General features: G+C 42.0%; 1 protein-coding gene across 1 annotated transcript in view; it reads right to left on the bottom strand.

Moving 5' to 3' along the window:
* ACRBP (acrosin binding protein) overlaps positions 1-24,528 on the bottom strand; it is a 77,963-nt gene that overhangs the window by 4,876 nt on the left and 48,559 nt on the right. Inside the window, exons 7-10 of the mRNA XM_085876540.1 lie at positions 20,681-20,798; positions 15,490-15,690; positions 14,821-14,982; positions 31-120 (exon numbers count right to left, since the gene is read on the bottom strand). Of these exons, the coding sequence (XP_085732666.1) occupies positions 31-120; positions 14,821-14,982; positions 15,490-15,690; positions 20,681-20,798 (571 nt within the window). The remainder of the gene's footprint in view (positions 1-30; positions 121-14,820; positions 14,983-15,489; positions 15,691-20,680; positions 20,799-24,528) is intronic.

The following is a 24,528-nucleotide window of genomic DNA, read 5'->3' as shown; positions in this document are numbered from 1 at the left end:
AAATGCAACACTTATCAATGTCATCCTCACCAAATCTGTACGAGTGTTTGCTTTCTGCAGACACTGGAAACTCTTGAAGACACAGTAACTCGGGTACTTCCACTGCCTGTTATCACAGATCTGCAAAAAGGTATTTTTACATCATTAAATATTGCAGCATTATGATGATTTTCAGCTGCCTCAATAATCATATTGTTTCTAACCTGCTAACAACTTTCTACATAACAGGGTGTTTAAAAAAAACAACAATGCACTGAATGAAATACCTGATGTTTCATGTGTTTATTCATATTTAAATTGAAATGAAATGCTTGGTTACTTTCAGATATCATTGAATCGCTCAGGTGAGATACCCACCATGTCTTTGTTGTATCTGACAATAAATTAAATACCATTCTCTGAAAGGCTTACGTTTTTGCACAAGACCTTTTTTTCTTTTGAAAGATCCTGTATTATGTAAGTATAATACAAAAACTCCCTTGCAATGTGGAATCATGATTATCCTGAAAAATAGATGTCAACTGCACAAGGCTATGGGTTGTGAGGAAACTTATCACTCCGAGGCATGAACACGGAGCTTCCAATTATATCTTCTTCATCACTGCAGTCTGGGAAAGCCTGAAAGAGTTTAGCATGAATAACACTGTTTGAGATAAAGTCTAAAAAGTTTGACAGCATTCAGACATGACCTACATTTGATATGAACTTATTCGGCAAACTTCAACATAAAATCACATTGCAATCATAAATAGAATCCATCTCAAGATTGCAAAGCCTGTCCATGTCCGCTTTGTACTCGAACTAAAGTTGACGAAAACACTTCTTAAAAATTGTACTTTTTATTCACTTGTGTTCTCCATATTATCATAATAAGGGTTTGTTGAATATTTGATAACAAAAGCTCAATTGGTAAAAAGAGTTTTGGCCTGGACACACACACACACACACACACACACACACACACACACACACACACACACACACACACACACACACACACACACACACGTCATTGCAAAACCCCTCCTCTCTCGCAAAGGGGGGGGGGGTTGGGACAAACTTAAAACCAACATAAAATGAACAATACATAATTAGCAAGAGATGATGGAAAGAGAAAGTTCAAAAGTGTCTCTCCCTACTAGTAACTATTAATAGAGAGAGAGAGAGAGAGAGAGAGAGAGAGAGAGAGAGAGAGAGAGAGAGAGAGAGAGAGAGAGAGAGAGAGAGAGAGAGAGAGAGAGAGAGAGAGAGAGAGGTGTGGGAGGTTTGGGAGGGTTCTGCACTGTATTAGGTGGGGGAAGAGCGAAGATGGGACAGAGAGAGAGAGTGTGTGTGTATGTGTGTGTGTGTGTATGTGTGTGTGTGTGTGTGTGTGTGTGTGTGTGTGTGTGTGTGTGTGTGTGTGTGTGTGTGTGTGTGTGTGTGTGTGTGTGTGTGTGTGTGTGTGTGTGTAATGTCACATTACATTCAAGTATATTATAAATGCTTTTTTTCAAAATTTCTTCCTTCAACTGGATATTTTTGAGAGCATTGGATGTTCTTAATTGCACAGAGGGATAATTTCAAAGCTGACAGATGTCAAAAACAAATGACCTTTCACCTGTTGTAGCAGTAATATATTAATGGAACACCAAGAATTATAAGAATGGTGTTGACCAAGAAGGACAACATTACGTTTTAAATATCTCAGGCATAAATTATGTAATGTTTTGAAAATGAGGATTAAACAAAGTTGTTGAACATGAGACGTGGTACAATACTTCGAAGAAAAAGCCATTATGTATTTTCCAGTAATATATCAATTTCCAGTAATGTATCATTATGTATCAATTTCCAGTAATGCTGAGGCTTTGGAATTTTGCAAGTGATACGACACCACCCACAGTGACAACACAGATAGCAACCCTCACAGTACCAACTTTCGAAAGATAACCCTATTAATCATGCAAAGAATGAATGTGGAGCTGATGAAAAAGTATAGTATTAAAAAGTCATTTGGCCAGGCGTTGCTGCAACTGTATGTCTTGCTGGAGCGCCGTTTATTTTCTATTGTTTCATTTATTTGGAAGGCTGGCAGGATAGCCTAGACGAAAGGGTTGTGACCCACCTCGGAGCTGTCTCGCCTGGGCTTGAATCTCAGCCCAGCTATAAGCTGTCATCCGATCTGGTTTCACAGGCAGGGCGAGGCATCGGTGTTTGTGCCGTCCCTCGGATGGGCGTTAAACTGGGCGTCCCATCTACCGGGATTAGTTGGTGAACGTTAAAGATCCCAAAGTCATGAAGACTGGGCACCATGGACAAATTATAAATTTCTGCACACTCACCCAAGTATCCTTCAACGCAGAGGAAACTCATCCAGGATTGGAACCCGATCCATCAAACTGCTTTGGCAGAAGTGACACATTGTCTAAAGCAGAGCATAGAGCATCAAAATAATAACTAGAACGAGCAGAGATTGCGGGTCCTCGCTTTAGGTCTTGTGTTGTGTGGTGTATTTTTTGTGGTGATTGGGTGCTGGTGTGTTATGTAATTAATAATAGATGTAATTAATACGTCCCAACATTTAATTAATAGATGTACTCGCATTCCAATTGTACGTACTATATTTAAAAAAACATTACACGCGTTCCAATGATACGTAAATAATAGACATACACACATTTCAATACTATGTACTGTAATTAGTCAATATACTCTACCACATTCCAATGGTACATAATTACCTCGACCACAAAGGTGAAGGAGGTTATGTTTTCACCCCTTCCTGACTGTCTGTCTGTTTGTCTGTTTGTTTGTTTGTTTGTGCACAGGATATTTCAAAAGGTTGTGGACGGATTCCGACAAAACTTGGTGGATATGTTGGGTGTTTGATTAGGAACAATTGATTCAATTTTGGTGAAGATCCGAATCCGGATCTGGATACGAGAATTATTTAATTGTTAAAGTGATTCTTCACCATTGAGAGACAGGGCCAAAAACGATATAATACTGTATAGCATGATATTTCAAAAATGTATTGAGCCCGATATGTTCTCGTGGATCAGGCATTGCATGGTGGAGGTATGCGCTCTACCGAGTGCCCCTCTAGTTAATATATGTACTGACGTTGCAATGGTTTCGGGAAAGTGTGACGTATCATGAAACGAGGAGAAAAAGACATAAAATGTCATAACCCACGTGGTTTTAGTAATTTTCTGTTTGGAGTTAAAAGGCCATCACATTTAAGTAACAACATGGCCACCAGTCGGACATCATGGATTGGATCATGAAAAAAAAAATTACATGAATATGTAATCCTTCATTCATTATCGATGTGCCAAGTTTGAATAAGATTGTTAAATACATGTCTGAGGGATGGTTGAGGACTTGTTCGATACCAGGTCTTCTTTTAAACTAAAATGGCCACCAGTCTATCAGTCAACCATCTTTGATGAGATCATAAAATAAAGTGAGGTGCACATGCATGCCATCATGTACTGTGCTTGTGCCAAGTTTGAACAAAATTGGACCTTGCATGTCTGAGAAATGGTTGGGGACACACTTAAGTAACAAAATAGCCACCAGTCGGACATCTTGGATCTGATCTCAAAAGACAAAAAAATATCGTGCTATGTAAGCCATCATTCATTATCTGCGTGCCAAATTTGAAGAACATCGGTAAACGCATGTCTGAGAAATGGTTGAGGACGTGTTCAACATCGGGTTTTCACAACTCGAATGGTCACCAGTTGACCATCTTTGGTCGAATCACGAAACAAAATGACGTACTTATGTATACCATAATGTTTTGTCTTCGTACCAAGTTTGAACAAAATCAGTCGATACAACTCCAAGATATGGTGGCAGATGGACGTATGCACAGACGGACGAGACCCAATCCAAAAGCCCCCATTTTGGACCAAGTCTAACGGGAGCTAATAACGTCGTCATCGAAGTGTGAGAGACATTAAGTTGGTGATTAAAAATGTAAATACATTTTTTTAATGCAGAAATAAGTAATAAAAACGTTTTAAACTCGAGATTAAATAAAACACCTTACTCTGCGCAGTCTTGAGAAAAAGGACATGGGAAGGGTCTTTTAAACTCTTGCTTTGCATTTCCGAGCACAACCTATATTAAACTGCTGTCACACCTTGACGATTTAGCCAGCGTATGCCAATGTATGAAAAAATTGTCAAAAATGCTGGCATACGTCGTAGTACGCCGAGCTCGTCGACAAATTTTAAGCATGCTCAAAATTTTTCGACGTATGCCAGCGTATGACGCACACATTCCGCATACGCTGGCCATAAGTTGTAGGCACGTTATGCGATCGTTGACACACGTCGACACACGTTACTTGTAAGTTACTCATAAGTCGAAACACGTCGAGGTAATGGTTAGCGTCAGTGTTCCAGACTCCATGGTTGTTGTTTTTTTTTTTCTTCTGCATGACGGTGATGTTGACACTTCGATTTCTAGTGCGGTTATAATATAATATAATTAATAGGCTGCCGCTCAACGATTTAAATCATAACAGCACTAGAAATCGAAGTGTCAACATCACAGTCATGCCGAAGAAAAAAAAAAAATTTAAAAAAAACATGGAGTCTGGAACACTGACGGGTTCCTCCTGTGAAGCCCTTTTTTAGGTCATCTCTTCGAGCATGACCTAATAATATTGGTGTTGAGAGGAGAGGTGACGATCCGTCCGTCCGTCCGTCCGTGCGTGCGTTCACAATGAAGTTGAAGCGGGAGATCTGGTCATGAGTGATCCTGATAGAGATCGATGAGACGTGCACAATGGTATGACTTTCAAGGTCACCGAAGGTCAAGGTCAAGGTCATGAGGCCTTTGAAGTTGCGAAAATGACGATTTTCAAATTCTATCTCCTCTGCCATTTCTCAAGCGATCTTGATTTTGATTTTGATTGTGGCATATGAATCTATGGGACAATATCTAAATTTTGGTCAGGCCGGATTTTCGATATTCGCTTTCGTTTTCGTGTCATGTGACTTCAAAGTTGGCAAAAAATGCGAAAATGACGATTTTCAAAATCTATCTCCTCCTACATTTCTCAAGCAATCTTGAATTTGATTGTGTCATATGAATCTATGGGACAATATCTAAATTTGGTCAAGACGGATTTTCGAATTTCGCTTTCGTTTTCGCGTCACGTGACTTCAAAGTTTGCAAAAACTGCCCTACCTTCAGGAGGCTATATATTTTCTCGCAGAGATGACCGTCACTCCCGCACGGGTGTATTTGTTATATACCAATTGCCCTAAACGCTGCCAATACGCCTTTATATGGTAGCTGTAAGTTAGTAACACGTTCAGTAAGTTCTGTGGTCGTCCGGAAGACGTCAAATACATCTACATACGTCAATATGCTTTGGAGATACGTTACTCATAGGTTCAAAGCATGTTACTCATAGGTTAGAAATAAGTTTCCGGTATGCTAAACATTACCTCGACATGTTTCGACTTATGAGTAACTTCCAAGTAACGTGTGTCGACATGTGTCAACGATCGCATAACGTGCCTTCAACTTATGGCCAGCGTATGCGGAACGTGTGCGTCATACATTGAAAAATTTTGAGCATGCTTAAAATTTGTCGACGTGTTCGGCGTACTACGGCGTATTCCAGCATGCTTCAGCGTGCCCTTAACGTATACAAAACTTACCCATAACATATTCGACGTGTGCCAGCGTATTCGGCAAATTTTTCATACGTCGGCATACGCTGGCTAAAACGTCAAGGTGTGACAGCGGCTTGACACTTCGCTGTCTAGTGCAGTTATGATTTGAATCGTCGAGCCGCAGCCTTTTAATAGGCTACGCCACGTGATCGTCGGCGATAAGCTTCCGCGCTATGCATACGTTAAACTATCGTTGGGCATAGGTTGTGAACACCGACAACACGCTAAGCATTCGTTGGTATAAGTGATCTATATATTATCGAAACGTTCTGTGTACATTACTAATACGTTATGTATACGTCCAACTCATTATGAATATGCAAAAAACTGAAAAAAAAAACATCAATAGTTCAGCGTACGCCAGCGTTTTACATACATTTTGATATGTTGCCATACGCTGGCTAAAACGTCAAGGTGTGACAGCGGCTTTAACTACGAGCTGCAATTTTGTCTGAATCTCGATATTCACCAATGCTGATTGAGTGAACGGCAAATTGGATTGGTCAAGAAGGCATAAAATGGTGTAATATTTTGTCCAAGTACTGCGAAACAGGTTTTAGAAAGTACCAAGAAGGCGATTTGTGTTCTACATACAGTGTTTAAGTATATAATTATTTAATAAACAGACAAGTATATAACAGATAGAATAACAGAGTAGACCAACCAATACACTTGGGAAGCTTCAATTTCACAAGTAACAAACAAATGGACCAAAATGCAATACCATCTTCTCTGGTGAGGGAAATAATAATAATCATAATAATCATAATAATAAGGATAATAATAATAATAACTATCTGGGCACTCGGTGGAGCACATACCTCCACGATGCCTGATCCAGTCGAACATATCGGGCCCAAGAAATTTTTGAAATTTCATGCCATAACATATTGTGACGTCCACGGGACTTGAACAGTCCCGCCAACGTAGAATGAGCCGAAACGATGGAGGCGGTTTATTTATTTAACCCAAAGATGGCGGTTCCAATTGCTCTACCGCAAACGGGACGAGGAAGGTGGCACGAGTCACTTTTCACTGAGTTGATGATGTTTATTTGTTTTTATTATTACCAGAAATAACAAGACTCGGCAAGAAGAGGGATCCGGGGCGATTCGATGGGATGGTGTGGGATTGGGCTTGGGGAAAAACACAGCCAATTCCAATGAATATACAGTTCTCAATCCCTCTAAGGCGCCAAGCACACACACACACACACACACACACACACACACACACACACACACACACACACACACACACAAAACGTAGCTATTTCTGGTGGTCAGGCTGGACCGTGGTGTGGACGCAACTGTCCCTGGATCGGCGTCGGACGAGCTGGCCTTGCTCTCGTCAGGGGGGGGGGGGGCAGGAGAAACCGTGGTGCTGTCGACCTCCTGGTCTTGGCCCAAGTCCGCTCACAGCCGCCAGGGAACCAGTTCTGGCGCCAAGTTGCGAGCAGGAGAGGGAGGCAGGTCCGCCCGCCGTTCGACCCCGTACTCCGAGTCAGCAGAACCCCAGAGCCAACCAAGGTGAGGCACGAGGCTCAGCAAGGCTCCAAGACACGATCAAGAACACGATCGAATCAGCACAACAACAAGGACGCTCCCCGCGCAACAGCCTCCCCACCAAAAAAAACACGATCTTTTGGTTGTAATCTTCTTCCTCTTCCTTTTCGACCCCGAACAGAACCTTGTTATCCTTGGTCCTCGTCACTTCCAATCGAGCCGTTTATTGGCCCACCGCCATCGCCTTCCGCCAATCGTGATCACGGGGCGGAGCCATCCGCTGCACTGTCCTGTGACGTCACGGCCAGTCTCCAGGGAATACCAAAAGGGGTTTACGCAGACACACTTACCCTATCCCGTATCCCTATCTAATTACGTGACAATTATCATTTCCCCCCTTGAAGAAATGAACATTTACTAGACAACTTATCACCACTGAATTGCTACTTATTACATCGAGATCCTGGTAAACTCGAACAGCATGACATACCTAATTAAACATCCTAATTACCCTTTGAATGCATACCCCCCCCCCTCAAACGTAACAATATCGTTTTTGGCCTTATCTCTCAATGGTGAAGAATCACTTTGTAAATTAAAAAATTCTCGTTTCTGAATATGCATTCAGATCTTCACCAAAGTCGAATCAGTTCATTCTTGTCACACATCCAACCTGCCCACCAAGTTCCGTCCGAATCCATCCACCAATGTTTTGAGATATTGGGCTATACATCGTTTTTGGCCTTATCTCTCAATGGTGCCATACTGGAGTATTCAGTGTCTTGTGATTTTTGTATCTGGTCCTTCTCCTATGAAATGCTTGAGGCCTTTAAGGATAGGCTATTTTAAAATCTTCTGTTTGTGCAAACCTCCAAGGCACGCATTTCTGTGATTGTAAATAACAGTGTGATTATTGCATTCCTGCTCTTCTCGACCTTGTTTAACATACTGTTGCGAATTCGCGCCCGCCGGCGTGCGATCGGCCACGTAACTCGAATCGCGGCACGTCGCCCACCAGACGGACAATTCTGTCGTGACCCTCTCGGACTAACGCCGGGAGCTAGTCACGGGTGGGCCTTTCGGCCACACCACCATCGTGCCAATCGGCCCCCCGCGTGGGATAGGGTTGTTCGCCAAACTCGACCTACCTAAGTCGAGTAAGTACCCACGCGGAGGGTAGACCGGGCGATCGCACCTCGCCGAAGGTCGACTCCGTACACGGGCCACTTAAGCGACCCATTCCGTACTAGCGGGATAACCGAGCGGTGTTATCGTCGGCCTCGGCGGTTCCGATTAATTATCGGGCGTATTAAGCCCACTACCAACCCTTTACGTGAAGCAAGATGGAGATTCAATTAAAGAAAAGACGAAGCGAAACGGGAAAAAACAGTTCAACATAATTCACATTTATTCCACGGCACACGGAGAGCACACATATACAATTACAACAATTATGCACCAAAAGCAGATGTTACAAAAGAAACACAACAATGCAGATCTACTACCGACTACGCGAGCACACGGCAACACTTACACATTTTTACTTTACAGACAGCGCCGACAACACACGTTTACACAGAAACAAAAGAAAAGGGCCACCCTCAAAGACAAGGGGACAGACGGGGCCTGTGGGCCGCGAGACCGGGTGGATCCTACCCGTGTCTTGTGATGAGCCGCAAATGTCGCGGCACCCCGACTCCGCGCTCCTTCGTGGGTTTCGTTGGCACTGCTTGGAGTGCAGTGGGAACGGGGCCCCCTTTTCGCACTATCTCAGCACGGGGGAGGAAAAAAAAGGGGGGAATTGTTGATGCTCTAGGGAAAGAGGATAGCTGGCTTGCTTGGGTCCCACGACGAGCGACTCCACTGCGACCTCGTCGCCGACCGCCGTCTTCCTTGCCTCGGACCCGGGCTATCCGGTCCCCTCCGCAATTCTCCTCAGCCGACTGCAGCAAATCACCTCGACCGTGCTCCAGGCTTCCCCTCTCTGCACCTCCCCGACAGACTCCGAACCCCGACAGACTGCCACTCTCCAGACCCGACTTGACTGCCTCGACCTTCTCTCCAACTCACTGCCTCCAACCTTCTCTCCAACTCAAAACTGACTAAATTCGCCCCGCGTTCGGCGCTTTATAGTCCGGCAGGAGAACCCATATGCAAATTTTTGGATCAGAACGAGCTCGGGGGTGGAGCCACGCTCGCCCATTGGACGGAGAAAAAGGGGCGTGAGTCTCCCCTGATCCTCGAATTTGCATATATCGATTCTACTCTGATGCGCCTGGAGGCGGGGCCAAACCGCCCCGCGCTTGCTGATTGGACGGATCAGAAGTGGGCGTGTATCATTCCTGATCCGACTTCTCCTCGGAAAGGCCGCTATTTGCACCCGCGGCGCAGCGCGTGTCCCGCACGAGGCCAGGACCGCCCGACGCTCAGTGCCCACAAGCGGTGCGGGAATGGCCGCAGAAGGAGAGGCGAAGGTGGTGGAGGGTTTAAAGTGCTGGTCCATGGCCATGGCGACGTTTGGAATGGCGGTGATGCGATGTTTGCGGGAGCGAGTTGTGAAGGTAAAGGTCGTGGTTGTTGGCGTTGTTGTTGTTGTGAAGCGGCGTTGCGGTCGGTGGTTGTTGTGTGATGGCAGTTGAGACGTGGTAAGTTCAAAATAAAGACAGAACAGAAAAACGGCTATCTTAAAGGGTCGCAGCCCGAATTAATCACATTTATTCCCTCTAAACAACGGGTTTGGGGCTAACTACACATGTACTTACAGAGATATCTCACCTCCGGGACCTGAATGGTGGTTTGCGAATTTCCTCAACCGCAACAATACATTTTAAACTCACTGGGTCACTGATCGAGTTATTCAGTAATTCAGGTTACCACAATCATGAAGCCGCATTAGCTTTATTCACGAGGACAGATTGGCAAGGTGATTCGAGTTCAATCCGAGCCCTTCCCTCACCGAGAGCCCTGAATCGCTCTGTCGCCATTTTGAGTTGCTCAGTGTGAGGAGAAATCTGGCACACCACTCGATTGACCACAGACAAGACAAATTTAGCTAGGTAAAGGTGTGAATAGGCCCTCAATCTGGCATGGTGCATCTGGACTGGTTGACCAATGTGACTGCTATCTCCAAACTTTCTCAAAGTCAATGCTGCCAAGACTGACATGTTGGTCCTTAATCTATCATCACTCTTTAAAAAGCTTCAACCCCAAATCGTGAGACTTTTGAATCACTACCTGATCTATAAAAACATGTGAATCACTACCCATCTGTCCATCCCCCTGCCTGGGGGATGGGCAGACGGAGGCCCTTGAAGTACTGGCAGAAAGTGGATGCAGCGACCCGCTGCTCTGGCGCATGCTCCCATGCCTGACATACCTGACCTGACTAACTGATCTTTGCTTCCATAGTTTCATAGTTTCATCTTAAGGCCCGGTCACACCTTGACGTTTTAGCCAGCGATGGCAACGTATTAAAATGTATGTAAAACGCTGGCTGACGTTGAACTTTTGATGTTTTTTTTTAAGATTCGGACGTATTCATAACGAATTGGTCGTATGCATAACATATTAGTAATGGACACAGAACGTTTCGTTGTGTTATAGATAACTTATACCAACGAATGCTGAACCTGTTGTTGGCCTACACAACCTATGCCCAACGATAGTCTAACTTTGGCATAGCGCGTTGCACGCATCGCCGACGATGTCGTGACGTAGCCTATTAAAAGGCTGACGCACAACGATTCGAATCATAACTGCCGTAGAAATGGAAGTGACAACATCGCGGTCACACCTTGGCGATCTTGCCAGCGTATGCCGATCTAAGAAAAATGTGTCTAAAACGTTGGGGGCACGTCAAATACGGTATGAGTAAGTTTGGTATACGTGAGTAGAACGCTAAAGTACGCTATCATACGTCGTAGTAAGTAGAGTACGTCAAGAAATTTTAAACATGTTCAAAATTTTACGACGTACTCGGCGTATGACACACGTTCCGCATGCGATGGGCATAAGTTTTACACACGATATGTGGACGCTTACACACGTCCACAAAGGCTACTTATAAGCTACTCATAAGTCGAAACACGTCGCGGTAATGTCTTTTTTACGCGAAACTTATTTCTAACTTATGTTTGACGTGCTTTGAACCAATTCTTTACGTAGTCCCAACACACATCGACGTATGTAGACGTATTCCAATGACGTCTTCCGGTCGACAAAAAAAAAAATGAATGTGTTTCTAGCTTACAACTGCCATATAAAGACGTGTTCCCAGCAGTTTTGGGAATTGGTATATAAAAATGGTGTTCATAAAAGGGGAACCCAACAGTGTTTTCGAGTTCCTTTTTGAGTCGATGTCCATGTCAGCAGTAACAGTATCAGTATCAGTATTAGTATTAGTAGTAGTATCAGTATTAGTCTTAGTAGTAGTAGTAGTTTGTTCATGTTGGCAGTAGTAGGTGAGTGTGAGGGGAGGGTGTGGGTTATGATGGATCGTCCTTGCGTCCGCGCGTGTCCACGGGAAGGTTCATAGGCTGCCACTCAACGATTTAAATGGCTGCATCTCCACTATTGAAAGTAGACGCTTGCGCTCAACAATTGGATTTTTTTACACTCAACGACTTTTAAACGGTACCACTCAACTATTTTCATTGTTTGCAATGAACGATTTAAATTGCTGTGACTCGCCTTTGTTTTTTGACGCTGGGGTTTGGAAATTTTAATCGTTTCTATTGAACGTGCTAAATCGCTCAAACCCCACTATTGAAAGTAGACACTTGCGCTCAACAATTGGATATTTTTTTACACTCAACGACTTTTAAACGGTACCACTCTGCTATTTTCATTGTTTACAATGAACGATTTAAATTGCTGTCACTCGCCTTTGTTTTTTGACGCTGGGGTTTGGAAATTTGAAGCGTTTCTTCTGGACGTGTTAAAACGCTCAAACTCGACTATTTTAAATAGACGCTGCCGATGGACAATTGGAATCATAGCCAAGCTAGACATCGAAGTGTGAACATCCTCGTCATGCTGAAGAAAAGTTTGAAGAATGCTGCAAATAAGTGTCCTGGCCGTGGCCATGGACGCTGACGCAAGGACGATCCATTATACCGACGTCTTTCAGCCTATGAGTAACTTAAAAGTAACGTCTGTCGACGTGTGGCAACGATCGCGTAACGTGCCAACAACATGTTAATCATAGGTTAGAAATAAGTTTCGGGTACGCTAAACATTACCTCGGCGTGTCTCAACTTATGATTAACTTACAAGTAGCATGTGTTGACGTCTGTCAACGATCGCAGACCGTGCATACAACTTGTGGCCAGCGTAGCGGAATGTGTGAGCCATACGCTGGCATACGTCGTGAAATTTCAAGCATGAAAAAATTTGAGGACAACCGAAAAGTACAACGTTTAAAGCCAACGTACAACGACGTATGGCAGTGTTTTTCAGCGTGCTCTCAATGTTATCAAAACTTACCCATAACGTATTCAACGTGTGCCAGCGTTTTAGAAAAAAAATTCAAAAATCGGCATACGTTGGCTAAAACGTCAAGGTGTGACCGGGTCTTTAGTGCCACCATGGAGCTGACACATTCCAATTTTCCAGGTAATTTCTCAAGCCTGTAAATCAATTTTCTTCTATCTTTACAATATTGCTCTTTTCAACCTCTGCTTAGATCAGAGAGCAACGGAAATTTTGGCTCAGGCTCTCATAATGTCATGCTTGAATTACTGCAACTCACTGTTAAAACAGTTACATGCTTCTTCTCTCAAGCATGCATGTACAATCTTATTCATAAAATGACTGCCAGACTCATGGTTCAGGTTTGTAAATTCTATCACATCACTCGAATCCTCAATTCAACTTCACTCCCTCTCAGTTATATATAATTTAAAATATTGCTCATAACCTTTAAAGTCAAAAATAAATTCGTTCCTGCCGACATTCCTGGAATAATCACACCTCACACCCCTACATGAAAGCTGCATCATGAAACAACGAGAATTTCCTGGTGGTTCCTCACCCTTGGATGAAGAGCTTTGATGATGGAGCACTCTCCAGACACGCTTCGCGACTGTGCAATTTGCTGATTTTAAAAATTAGTTCACTTACTTGTTTAACATTTTAAGTCTTTTTGCTAATTGCCGTTCCATAATTGTGACTTTCCCCACCTCGTCTTTTGTAAAGCACTGAGATTTTGCTTTGAAATGAAAAGCATTAAACAAGAAGTTCATCGAATATAATGTGTTGAATGTTGGTTGGGTGCATTTATCAAACTACAAGCGGGGGTACGCGGTATTGCCCGGTGCTGTTCGAATCCTGTTGGCATTTTGAAGAAATTAAATTTTGGGTTTTTTCTATTTTTTGTGGGGACCCAAAACACTTCCCCAGACCCATGAAGGAATGGGGTCAGGAATCATTTAATATTACCTTTCACATCACTATAAAGGCTGAGGCACTAAAGAACGATTTTTTTTTTTAAACTCCAAAAATCCAACTTTTCTTTCATCAATATTTTGAAAAAAAATGTTTTTGCCAAAAACACTTCCCCACACCAACTAAGGAATGGGGTCGGGAATCATTTAATATTACCTTTCACATAGCTATAAAGGCTGAGGCACTTTAGAATGATTAAAAAATAAAAAATAAAAACCCAAAATCTAACCTTTTTTTCAATATTTTGAAAAAAAATGTATTTTTTGCCTATAACACTCGCTGGCACACACTGATGAACCTCTGAAACTTTGACGAAGATACGTTTGGGCATCTCTGAGAGATATGGTGACAGACAAACAAACATCTCTCTTATAGTCGAGATAACTATTTACATATAAGTTAGTGAAAGATGTTAGGTTGCCTTGACCTGCATCAATAATGAAGTTAACTGTAGCAGTGATCTGTGGAGGTTGTTCCCCTTCATCTGGGTTTGATTCCTGGCCCAATTAGAAACCACCAGATAGCTGGGGATGTATCAAGAAATATGTCATCCCTGAAATAGTCGTTAAGCTCGGTGTCCTGTCTGTTTTCATTAGCTAGTGGACGTAAAAAAATATTCACGATCTTTTTCATGAGCCTGCCATTTTCAGTCGAATGACAGACTTGGCCAGCCGATTTGTGAAAAACTTTAGGCAAAAGCTTTCCCAGGCTGACCCTACAAGAAGGTGGGAATACTTGGGGGCCATTGCAGAAGTGGTGTAAGATACTGTAGATGCAGAAACCCCATAAATTGTATTCTTCCTTTTCAAAGGGATCAAACCCAGATGTGCCATTTGGCCCATTATTATCACATCTCAATTATTTAAATCCCATTAAAAAGCTCAAATACAAGATTGGATTTGCCTGTTTCATGTTCCCATCTGAACACATCACTCCCAGTTTAAATATCACTCTTTCATTTGCCCATTGTCGACTAATATCCTTGTAATTCACGTAAAATTGCAGTTATGTCTCCAAATAGCCTTGTTCTGCATGTGCTACCCACACAAGCTCTTGCATGAACCCAAAAATCACTGCAATAAAATAAAATGAAATAAAAATGCTTCTGTTCCTATTGCAGTCTGAACACCTTGCCCCATATTTGTGAGTTTATCATTCGCTTCCTTCTTTCAGTGACTGTTGTTTCTCACCTCAAATGAACCATCAGAAGGGAAGGTCGAATATTCCGTTTCCAGCCATGTTAAAACACGGTGCTCTTCACAGCCAAACCTGGCGAGACGGCCACACCAGAAGACCATTCCCAGGCCAGCGTATGTGCTCAAGCCATACAATGGCCCATCAGCTGTACTGTCCTGCACGTGTACAAACAAGGTCTTGGTGGAACAACAAGCTATTATATATTCTGCTAAAAAATATTAACGCCATCCCACTTACAAACTGCATTGTTTGGAGCACACAAGCAAAATAAAAATGCCCACAAAACATTCAGAAATTTTCGATGATGTGAGAAAATTCCAACATTGATGAGAGGAGTATTTTCAATTGACATGCGGAACTATTTGAATATTCGTGTTGAAGTTTTACCAGTAATTTATAATTGGCAACTTCTCTTTGAGACAATGATGAACAATTCATAATTATTCCAGCGATGTGTTCTTGCAGATCATGGAAAATGTGAAAAGGTCCCATTAGAGCACTGGTATGATAAAGATAACCGAGAGAACAAACATTTTGAACTCACTGTTAATGTCCCTATTAGATCCCAAGACAAATCAGCTGACTCGTGTTTTCTGTGAAAATGGCTTTGGGTTTACAACAGAAGGTTTTTTTGGTTTTTTTTAAATAATGGATCATTTTACCTGCATTCCAGCTTGTGAAAGTTCACTGGCTATAGCAGGGTGGATGTAAACACTCATGTTGTCTTTGCAGTCCACAATCAAAAGATCTCTGCCTGTACCGGACCTTGAACTCCATTCCTCATCACACAGTGACAGCAGAAAAGAGCAAACACTGCACAGGGGGCAAGAAAGCAAATGCTTCCTCCCCATATTGTCACATACCTGTGAATTGGGAAAAAAACTTTAAACATCACTTTGGAATTTAACAACAGTACTCGCATTTGTACTATAGTAAGAGGCATAGTACGTGATTACAAGACTGACAAGCAAAAGTAGCCGCATAATGCAGAGAGTTACATGCTCAAGGGCCCATGAACGAGTTGATATATATATATATATATATATATATATATATATATATATATATATATATATATATATATATATATATATATATATATATACATATATATATATATATACATATATATATATATATATATATATATATATATATATATATATACATATATATATATATATATATATATATATATATATATACATATATATATATATATATATATATATATATATATATATATATATATATATATATATATATATATTGTAACTGATTTTTCTTAGCAAATTGTTATAGACTTGGTAGCCTGCCCCCTTTATATATTATGTACGCAATAAGGGGAGCGACAGGTGGTGAGTTGTGGAAAAAAAATAATGTCAGAAAAGGAAGGAAAGACGGAACTGACAGATATGAGAAGGTAAAAAAAAAAAAATACAAAACTTAAAATTAATTTTTTTTTTTTTTAACCCACAAAAATACTATTAAAAAAATAAGAAGAAATTTTGCATTTTCTTCTTTGGATCTTGTGTTGATAAATTAATGTGGTGTTGATGTCACACAGGCATGATGGGCTGAATGGCCTCCACCTGTGTCTGATTTCCTTGTAAATTGTGAAGAGAGGTAAGGAGAGGAGAAGGAAGGGAGCATATAATGAAGGAGGTTGTGGTGGTTATGGAAGACCATACTTTTGACAGAAAATTGAGGTGCTCATGACAAGTTGTGAATGTTTCTCTGGCTAAGAACCTACCATAGATGGGTCGCCACTCCATCATATTAAAGGTGGTGGGGAGGGTTAAAATCCCACTATTCATACTGTCATGTGAAAGGGGGAGGGATTCCATAGCTAGAATGTGCTAAGAATAGTTTTGTCCATGTGTTCAAGTAGTTTAGATTTACACTTGTAACAAGGATCTGTCAGAGTGAAGTTATATGTAATATGCGCACCGACGAAGGCGGTGATTGTAACCTTAGAGCAGAATAGGGTAAGAAGAATTGTGTAAAACTTTCTGTACAGGTGAGGCCAGGTGGAGGACTTGAACACTAAAGCACGTGGAAAGCACTTCCCGCTTTGGAATGGACATCATCCTGGGCTGTTTGCCCCAAGAACTGGAGACCATGGCATTGCAGTGAGCTGTGGAGCCCTGGATGGAGGTAGAACGTTTAATGGGGGCTCCACCTTGAGGGACAGTTTGGCCCGAAAGGCAGAACCACCTGCTGCTAGTGAGCAACCAATGACAGAACTAGCTGCGTATCAGAGGGCAGTCCTTGGAGCTTAAAAGCTGCATGTGCATGAGGAAAGAGATTGAGATCACAGTTGCGATGAGAACAGCGGAACCACCTTTCTACATCTGTTGGCATCCTCTTCACCATCCCTCCTCTTCACCATTCCTCCTCTTCACCATCCCTCCTCTTCACCATTCCTCCTCTTCACCATCCCTCCTCTTCACCATCCCTCCTCTTCACCATTCCTCCTCTCGCCTTCGACCTGAACAACACCAGCCTGCATGGGTCAGGGTTGACCTGAGACCAGCTCATGTCTGCATTAAGTCCTCGCATGCTCCCTTTCTTTTTTGTTTGATTCTGGTATTGTTGGCACCTTAGCCGGGTTTCATTATTTCTGTGTATTAAGTGTGTGTGTGTGTGTGTGTGTGTGTGTGTGTGTGTGTGTGTGTGTGTGTGTGTGTGTGTGTGTGTGTGTGTGTGTGTGTGTGTGTGTGTGTGTGTGTGTGTGTGTGCTCCCCACTCTTTTATCCTCTGAGCGCCTGGTTTGTTTCGGTTATTTATTAGTGTCTTGTCTCCCCCTCCCACACCATCCCACCCACCCCTCCCCCATATTCATTGTTATAATAAAACATTTTAATTACAGAGACATCTTCCCACCTTCTGTGAAAATGGTATCGTTACCCTTTTTGCCGATCTTCCCGTGTGAGCAACCGCCAGTTTCTATTTGTATTGGAACAATCATTGGGGGTATTGTAAATCGGTAAATCATACAGTAAATTATGAATGCAGTGAATTGCATCATTGGGCCATTTGCGAAAGTCAAATACCTCTGGCTTAGAGCATCTGCGTTAGCTGGACCTCTGACGTGACAATACCATATAAATACACCATTCTGAACCACCTTCCCCCAATGTATGCAGCCATCTACACAAGTTTTAATTCCCCTCTTCCCTACAAAGTACAGATTGGAGGTGTCTCTCCAATTTAATAACACAATAAAAACAAAAGGTTCTACAAAATGGTCAAGTAATCATATATATTGTTGCGGATTTCGCGCCCGCCGGCGTGCTGACGGCCACGTAACTCGAATCGCGGCACGTCGCCCACCGGACGGACAATCCAGTCGTGACCCTCTCGGACTAACGCCGGGAACCAGTCACGGGTGGACCTTTCGGTCTCACCGCGATCGAGCCAATCAGCCCCCGCGTGGGATAGGGTTGCTCGCCAAATTCGACCTACCTAAGTACCCACGCGGAGGGTAGACCGGGCGATCGCACCTCGCCGCAGGTCGACTTCGGACACGGGCCACTTAAGCGACCCGTTCCGTACTATCAGAATAACCGAGCGGTGTTATCGTCGACCTCGACGGTTCGATTAATTATCGGGCGTATTCAGCCCACTACCAACCCTTTACGTGAAGCAAGATGAGGATTCAATGGGAGAAATGACGAAGCGAAGCGGGAAACAGTTCAACACAAAAGCACATTTATTCGCGGCACACGGGAAGCACACATATACAATTCCACCAAATGCACACAGAAAAGACACAATGCAATTTACACAACAAGCAAATGTAAAAGTGAAAACACAATGCAGAGCTAATACCGACTACCGAGCACACGGCAACACTTATACAATTCTACCTCACAGACGGCGCCGACAACACATACCCAAAACCAAGGAAAAGAATACCCCCAAGAATGAGGCGGGCCTGAGGCCGAGACCGGGTCGCGCCTACCCGTCTGGTGATGAGACGCGGGGCGGCGATGGCGCCCCAACCCCGCGGGCCTCGCGGAGAGTCTCTGGTAGGGGGTGGGAAAGGGGCCCCCTTGGTCGCACTATCTCAGCGCGGGGGGAAACAGGAGGGGGTTGCTGATGCTCGGGGTATAGAGGATCTTTATTATCCCTGGTGTGCGTCTCCACCTCGGCCAGGTCGCGCTGTCGGCCTCCCTCGGGTGCAGCTCCCTGCACGACGCGAGCACTCCCTCGTCTGGTGTCGCCGCCTTTCCACAGCTCGTCCCCTCCGTTCCGACTCCAACGCACACGACGAGCAGCTCCACCGCCCGCGAAGTCTTGACCCTCTGCTTCCGACTCTCCTACTCTCCGCCTCTGGACTCTCCGACTCTCCACCCTGGACTCTCCGACTCTCCACTTCTCGACTCTCCTGACTGACGAACACGGTCCTTTTATCCCCCGTAGCTTCGCCTTTGACCCCCTCCCTTTGACCTTTCACCTCGCTCGCCATTGGCCCGAGAAAAAGTGGGCGTGAAGGCTTTTTGATCCACAAATTTGCATATATCGATCGTCCTGGAGGCGGGGCCAAATCGCCCCTCGCTCACCGATTGGACGGCAAAAAGTGGGCGTGTGTCGTTTTTGATCCGTTTTTGAAGCACAAAATCCGTGATTTTGTACACGCTGTTCGACGCGCGCCCTGCACGAGTCCAACACCGGTACCCACAGCGGGGCAAGAACGGTGGCGATGCTACGGTTGCGAGGTGTGACGTGAAGGTCGTGAAGGTCGTGGCGGTTGTGGTGAAGCGGCGTTGTGGTTGGTGGTTGATGTTGTGATTGTGGTGGTAATCATGGCGGTTGGTCCAAATTAAAGATAGTAAAAGAAAAACGGCTATCCTGAAGAGTCGCAGCACGCATAAATGACATGTATTCCCACTAGACAACGGGTTTGGGCCTAACTACACATATACTTGCCGAGATACCTCACCTAAGGGACCTGAATGGTGGTTTGCGAATTTGGTAACCACAACAATATGTATATAGTCAGATGCAGATAAAAGCAATGCTGTGCTTTTAACCAGCATCATATCACTTGTTATTGTTTCGTATGCAGCCTGTAGCTGCTGGATGAATAATTTCTGGAAGTGCTGCTGTGCCACTGATGCAGTGCCCATTACCAGTAAGCTGGTACCCTTTTTGCCGACCTCAGAAGGATGACAGGCTGAGTCAACTCACCTGGTGTTATTTCAACGGCACGACACAATACATTTACATCTCCGTGAACATTGGAACACAAGACTGCAGAGCATGATCAAGAAGAGCATCAAGGTAGGGCCTAACAACCATATCGAATCTGCAAGCTATTGTGTGTTTCTTGCACTTTTCTTTCATGAGAGGCGGAGGAAGGGGGAAGCAGGAAAGGTTTAGTAAAGGAAGCATACATGAGAACAAGAGAAGAGCAAATGGTAAACATGGGAATGTACACATACAACCCAGCACAATTGTAAGCTTTGTCTGCACACTTGATTGTGAAAGGTTAATTAGTCTTTCTCGTTGCATTTAGTCTTATCTTCAGAAGAGGTGTTCTCTCTTGGTCGCTTACATAGGGTAACCATCATCTCCAAGTAAGCCATTTCCGCTGTACAGGGTGACCGGACTGAATGGTCGTGCAGTGTTTTCCTCTAATTGAGAGCCAGAACAGGCATTTTGCACTATAACTACGATTGCTTGTTTAGAGGAAATATCGCAATGTCTAGACAGTAATTGTCATGAAAATTGGTGAATGGACAATTCCAATCATGGGAGTACGTTTAGCTATGTGATTTTCACATATAGTTGTCATGGCAATTTGAAGGTGCTTGGTGTGTGTCACATCTTGGGAGCTCCACATACCGTGAATTCATTGGTCTGTTCAACACCCAGAGAGCTGTACCAGTGACGTACGTACCCCAACCTGATACACACTCTAGTACTGATGACTTGACACAGTACACTCGGGGAAGTCTGCAGCCTGCACAAAACCACCAAATATATTTAGTACACACAGAGAACAGATTCCAATTCTTCATAAGCTGTGAAATTTACTCAATGCATGGATGTTGTATTTGCTTCATAAACACATGGTATAAGTTGCACCATCCTTTACAGAAATTATATTAGGATCTTTGAAAAAAATATGAATTATTAATAAACGAGGGGGGGGGGAACTTAAGCAATGGGCAAATTCATCAGTAATTGAGAGCCTGTTATAACCTTTGCTTCATTATGGATAACCTTTGTGCTCTTTGACATGACTCAATTTAAATCTGATTCAAACTTGCCCTGGTAAATAATTTCCAGACTCTGGCTTAATGTGGCTATTTTGTATAATTAAACAATGAGCGAGTTATTCAAGTGAAATGATTTTAGTTTAGATAGGTGTCATAAGGATTTTAGTTATTTAAGGAAAACGTAATCGCTCGTACGCTGCTGAGGTTAAAAGTTAAAAACCTCCATAAGATACGGGATGAAATTTTGCTAGCATGGTGACCATAAGCAAGTATGCAGGCATGTACACACATTCAGGAAGAGTCCCTTTACAGATCCAAATCTACTCAGAAGTACCATGTCCGTGTGTGCTGTATACGTACCTCTACCTTGTAAAGTAACTACCAACTGCACATCCCGATCGGGGCATGAACTGTACCGCTATTGACTGTCGGGCGCTCAGCAAGTGGCTTAAGCACTCAAGCAAGCACTCCAGTTAAATGGTTGATAAGGAACGGCAAGCTGACTGGTAATGGCACATACCCGCGAAAAACTAAACATCGCTGATTTCTTAACATTTTCAGATTTCACTTCTGATTTCAAGTTATTTAGTCACCATGACCCATCCTCAAAACTTAAATTAGTCTGTGATCGTGGATTGTGGAAAATCTGGATCGTGGAAAATCACATCATATAACAAATGCATGAAATTGCTCCAAGCTACTAATATAAAAACAATAACACTTACAAAAGCGATATATACAATGATTTGTAGGTATTCGGTGATGTGAGTGAGGATAGTGAAAAATAACATTTTGAGTGCTTTATCATTAATAAACCATTGCGGCCTATTCCAAGTCAAGGCATGGTTGAGCAGGTCAAAAAAAAGCAGCTTCAGACAACAGGGAGAAAACCCAGGATGTACCTTAAGACCCAATCAAGAGTGCAGTAGCTGATGATGCACCTGATAAAGGACATATTTAAATAAGGCCGTTAATTATCTTCAAAAGGGGTGTTTTTATTAACCCAAACACCTAATTTTCATGCATGCACTTTGCTGGAGTTACCTTTGAAAGCTTGCAAAGTGTCAGGATGCTAGGTTTCATGGTTTTAGATTTATGAAGGACACACACACACACACACACACACACTTATTAGTATAGATTATGGATCTGAAGTATCTAGCAACTGAACGAGTGTCAAAATACCATGTCAATTAGATTGTCTGTCACCACCGAATGAAATCATGAACAACCTTCAAGAAGGGGATATTTTACAGCGTGGCCACAATGTCTTGTCACCCCCTTGTAAATATTGTGACATTGCCTTTTGTCATATTAGCTTTCAACACTGAAGGGTTCTACAAGTAATACCATATACATCCACAGTACTCTTTTACTTTGCTACACATTTTAAAGCATATGACAAGCCTTAAGTGTCCAGTGGATCCGTTTGTGCTCCATCATTGTCATTACATAAAATAATTTTGTGTCATGTTCTGTGGGATATTTTCCTGAGTATTTGTGGGGTGATACGATTAAAAGCAAGTTTCACTTCACATGGTTATGTTCACTCAATCTGAAAAAAGGGAAGAAGGAAACGAATCAACACTGCACCCAAAGGCAATGGCAATTTTTACAATGGGTGACAAGACTTTGTGATCACCCTGTACTTGCCCCACCTGATTGGTACCAATCTCCACTTTGGGATTTGATACTTTATGTCCTCAAAGCAACTTGCGATACACATTAAAATGCTACCTATAAAAAGCGAGGTTGCCCAAAAATCTAACCAATGTAATCATTTTATTATGATCACCTATTTTTGAAATAAGAATTCCACTCTTCAGACTGCATCTTTTGAGATTCATTGCTGCCTATTATAATTTTACAAATCAGCATTGACAATTGGAAAGAAAGATGCATCAGAGTTCATTTCCTTCAACACCACTGGGTTTAATTAGGGATGAAGACAAGTTTTATCAATGAAAATAACTTCACACGGCTTGCACAGCCTTTGAGCATATTTCAATGGAGTGCTGTCTCTTGTAGGCTGGTGCTCCAGCTTCAAACCTGTCTCCTTGATGCTGTGGAATCCAAAGGTCTCAAAATCATTTGGCATCTCCCTCAAAGAAGCAGAAACACAGGGCCTACTACTTTCCCTTCCCAGACAAGTTGGTAGCCAGTTTTCTACCACTACTATTACATTTGTTTTCTACTGCCACTCCTTCGGTCTTGCGCATCTATTTTTTCAACATCTCCATCTCTCCCAAATGCTTGCAGGTCACGTGCATTCTTACAGTCACACCATTCTTGTGAAAATCTCAAAATCCAGGATCACTGTTCAACTCCACTCTTTTACTCCTCTCTTCTCTGACATGCAGAGACTCCTTCCTCAGTCTGTTCAATCACACTCTTCCCTCCAGGGCAACTAGTTTGCAGTACACTGCCATCTCAGGTCATCCTCCATCCCTACCTGTGATATTTTTTCACCATTATTCACACTCCCATTCTATTTTCAGGTTGCTATGTTTCCTTCTCTCTCCTCATTATGTCTGTTTATTGATCTCCTCGCTTATTGACCGACTGACTGTCCCCATATCAGTGTGGTACCTTCTTCTTTCTCTGACCTCGATCTTCCATGACCCTAACTTTTCTAAATAAAATTTCCAAAATCATCTTAATGACAAGCAAATTGCAGCTGCTTTGGTGTGTGGTGAAAGATGTTGAAAGGATGCAGGAATAATTTAGTCATGTTGTCATCAGGATTTATCTGCTTGATAAGGCAACTGACATTCTTTGCCTTCTCACAAACTTTGTTGCCCACACAACTTTGAATATGTGAATAACAAACACCTTGGTTTGAAAATTTGGCCACTCAGCCATGTTATATATATATATATATATATATATATATATATATATATATATATATATATATATATATATATATATATATATATATATATATATATATATATATATATATATATATATATATATATATATATATATATATATATATATATATATATATATATATATATATATATATATATATATATATATATATATATATATACATATATATATATATATATATATATATATATATATATATATATATACATATATATATATATATATATATACATATATATATATATATATATATATATATATACATATATATATATATATATACATATACATATATATATATATATACATATATATATATATATACACATATATACATATATACACATATATACATATATACACATATATACATATATATATATATATATATATATGTATATATATATAGATACAGATATATATACATATGTATATATATATACATATATATATAATATATATACATATATATAATATATATACATATATACACATATAATATATACATATATATATATATATATATATATACACATATATACATATATATATATATATATATATATATATATA

The sequence above is a fragment of the Eptatretus burgeri genome, chromosome 4, assembly GCF_056783735.1.
Source record: "Eptatretus burgeri isolate ZD-2024b chromosome 4, Ebu_testis_v1, whole genome shotgun sequence".
Classification (NCBI taxonomy): Eukaryota; Metazoa; Chordata; class Myxini; order Myxiniformes; family Myxinidae; genus Eptatretus; species Eptatretus burgeri.
This window is presented reverse-complemented; position numbering and strand designations above follow the sequence as displayed.